This window comes from Fulmarus glacialis, unplaced genomic scaffold (assembly GCF_000690835.1).
Source record: "Fulmarus glacialis isolate BGI_N327 unplaced genomic scaffold, ASM69083v1 scaffold20706, whole genome shotgun sequence".
Classification (NCBI taxonomy): Eukaryota; Metazoa; Chordata; class Aves; order Procellariiformes; family Procellariidae; genus Fulmarus; species Fulmarus glacialis.
Window position 1 is genome coordinate 6268 of NW_009217735.1, and position 1783 is coordinate 8050.

The 1783-nt window shown below is 59.5% G+C and overlaps 1 protein-coding gene across 1 annotated transcript in view; it reads left to right on the forward strand.

Moving 5' to 3' along the window:
* The window catches only part of LOC104078240 (zinc finger protein Eos), a gene marked incomplete at both ends in the record, with an annotated part of 7059 nt that extends 5281 nt beyond the window's left edge, over nucleotides 1-1778 (forward strand). The window contains one exon of the mRNA XM_009579792.1: nucleotides 1668-1778. Coding sequence (XP_009578087.1) covers nucleotides 1668-1778 — 111 coding nt within the window. The remainder of the gene's footprint in view (nucleotides 1-1667) is intronic.
* Nucleotides 1779-1783: the final 5 nt, after the last annotated feature.

Sequence of the window (1783 nt, forward strand, 5' to 3'; positions counted from 1 at the left end):
AGCTTCCAGCAAAAGCGACCGATTTTGGGGCATCGCCCTGCTACTAAACCCAGCCTCCCCGCCCCGTGGGGCAGTGTCGGAGGGGAAGGGCACGGCACGGGAGCTCTTGGGCTTCTCTCGGACGCCACGGTCCCTGGCTCTTGCCTGGTGGACCGAGTCCCCAGCGTGGCATGGCTCTGTGGTTTGGTGTCCTGCCCGTTTCGGGAGGCGAGCTCCCGGGTGAAAGCGATGGCCGGGGAGAAGGAGCGCGCGGGGCTGCGCTCTCCATCCTGGTCGAGTGCCCGGGGGTGCGCAGGGGGCTGGAGAGCCCACCCCCCTCTGCGGCTCAGCCTCCCTGCACTTGCCTTTTTTGCCCATTAGCATCATCTTGCCTAATGAGCTGCCTCCCCAAAAGGCATCTGAGTGTGATCAACCTGCGGCACCAGGTCCCTTGGAGCTTGGATCCCTTTCCCCCTCCCCAGACTATTTAATGGGGAGGGGACCGCCTTGCCCTTTCCCCCCTGCCCGAAGGATGTCGGCTGGTCTGCCGCCCAGGTATTGCTGTGATTATACCTAATTAGCAATCACCCGGCGAGCGGCACAAAACCCCCGTGTCAGCAGTTGCGTTTCCCCATCCCCTGCGCAGACAGCAGCCTCGCGGCGCGATGGAAACTGCGACAGGGTTCAGAGATACCATCTCCCCTCGGGAGCGGTCATGATTTTTCACTGTAAGTAGTCTGCCAGTTAAAACGTGCAGATAATAACATGGCGCGCGCAGCCCGCTGCGAGGAGCACCGCTGGCTCTGCGGCACGAGGCGGCCGCTCTCCTTTGCCTGTCGGTCGCCGGCCAGCAAGGTTGAACGCCGACCTTGGGTGGCTTCGGTGATTTTCAGTCAGAAGTGAGAAAATTGGGAGAGATGAGAATAAAAATGTGTCTGGCGAGTGTCTTACCACAAATCTTGCTGGGGGGGTTGCATGTGCACACTCCGCACAGCAACCGACTGCTGGCCAAGCCACCGAGCGCTTTGTGGTGAATGGAGGGTGAAGAAACGCTTAGAAATGTTTAAAAAGTTGGGGGGTCCAGCTGCCCTCCTTAAATATTGCCTTTGCCATCCGGGCTTCCAGCATGAGGGTTTACCTGGAGGTATGTAACGTGGCCAGGCAGCTGCTAGAAACCCGTATTGTTGGTGTCTTGGGAGCTGAGTGTAGGTAAAGGCCAGGTCTGAGGCGTTTCGGTTTAGGTATTTGGCCAAATTACGATTTATTTTCGTAGCTCCCCATCTATCAAAATCCGGGAGCATCCAGCCCTTCTCCTGCGGCTCTCCGGCAGGGAGCGGCGTTTGAGGAGGCAAATCGTCGAGCTGCTGGGGTGCGTGCGGTAGCTGTTTTTGGGGTAGGTGGTGGTCAGGAGGAAGGCTGAGGTGGAAGCTGAGAGCTGCGGGTCATGGCTCTTGCTCCCAGCTCTGGAAACTGTTGCTGGAGACGTGCCGGAGAGGTTCTTTCTCTGCGGCACAGCTAGATGGTGCGGTGGGCTGACAGCGAGGGTCGCTGCCCCGCCGTGACGCTCCTGTCGACTGATTCCTGCCGCTTTTCTCTCCCATCGACACACGTCCAGCCCTTTCCCGGGCTCTTTGGCGAGGGCACTATGTCTGTTCTTACGACCAGGCTCTGGTTTGCGTGTTTTGCAGTCTCCTCCCCCACCGTCGGCAAGCCCTACAAGTGCAACTACTGCGGCCGGAGCTACAAGCCGCAGAGCACGCTGGAGGAGCACAAGGAGCGGTGCCAAAACTACCTGGAGCGTCTG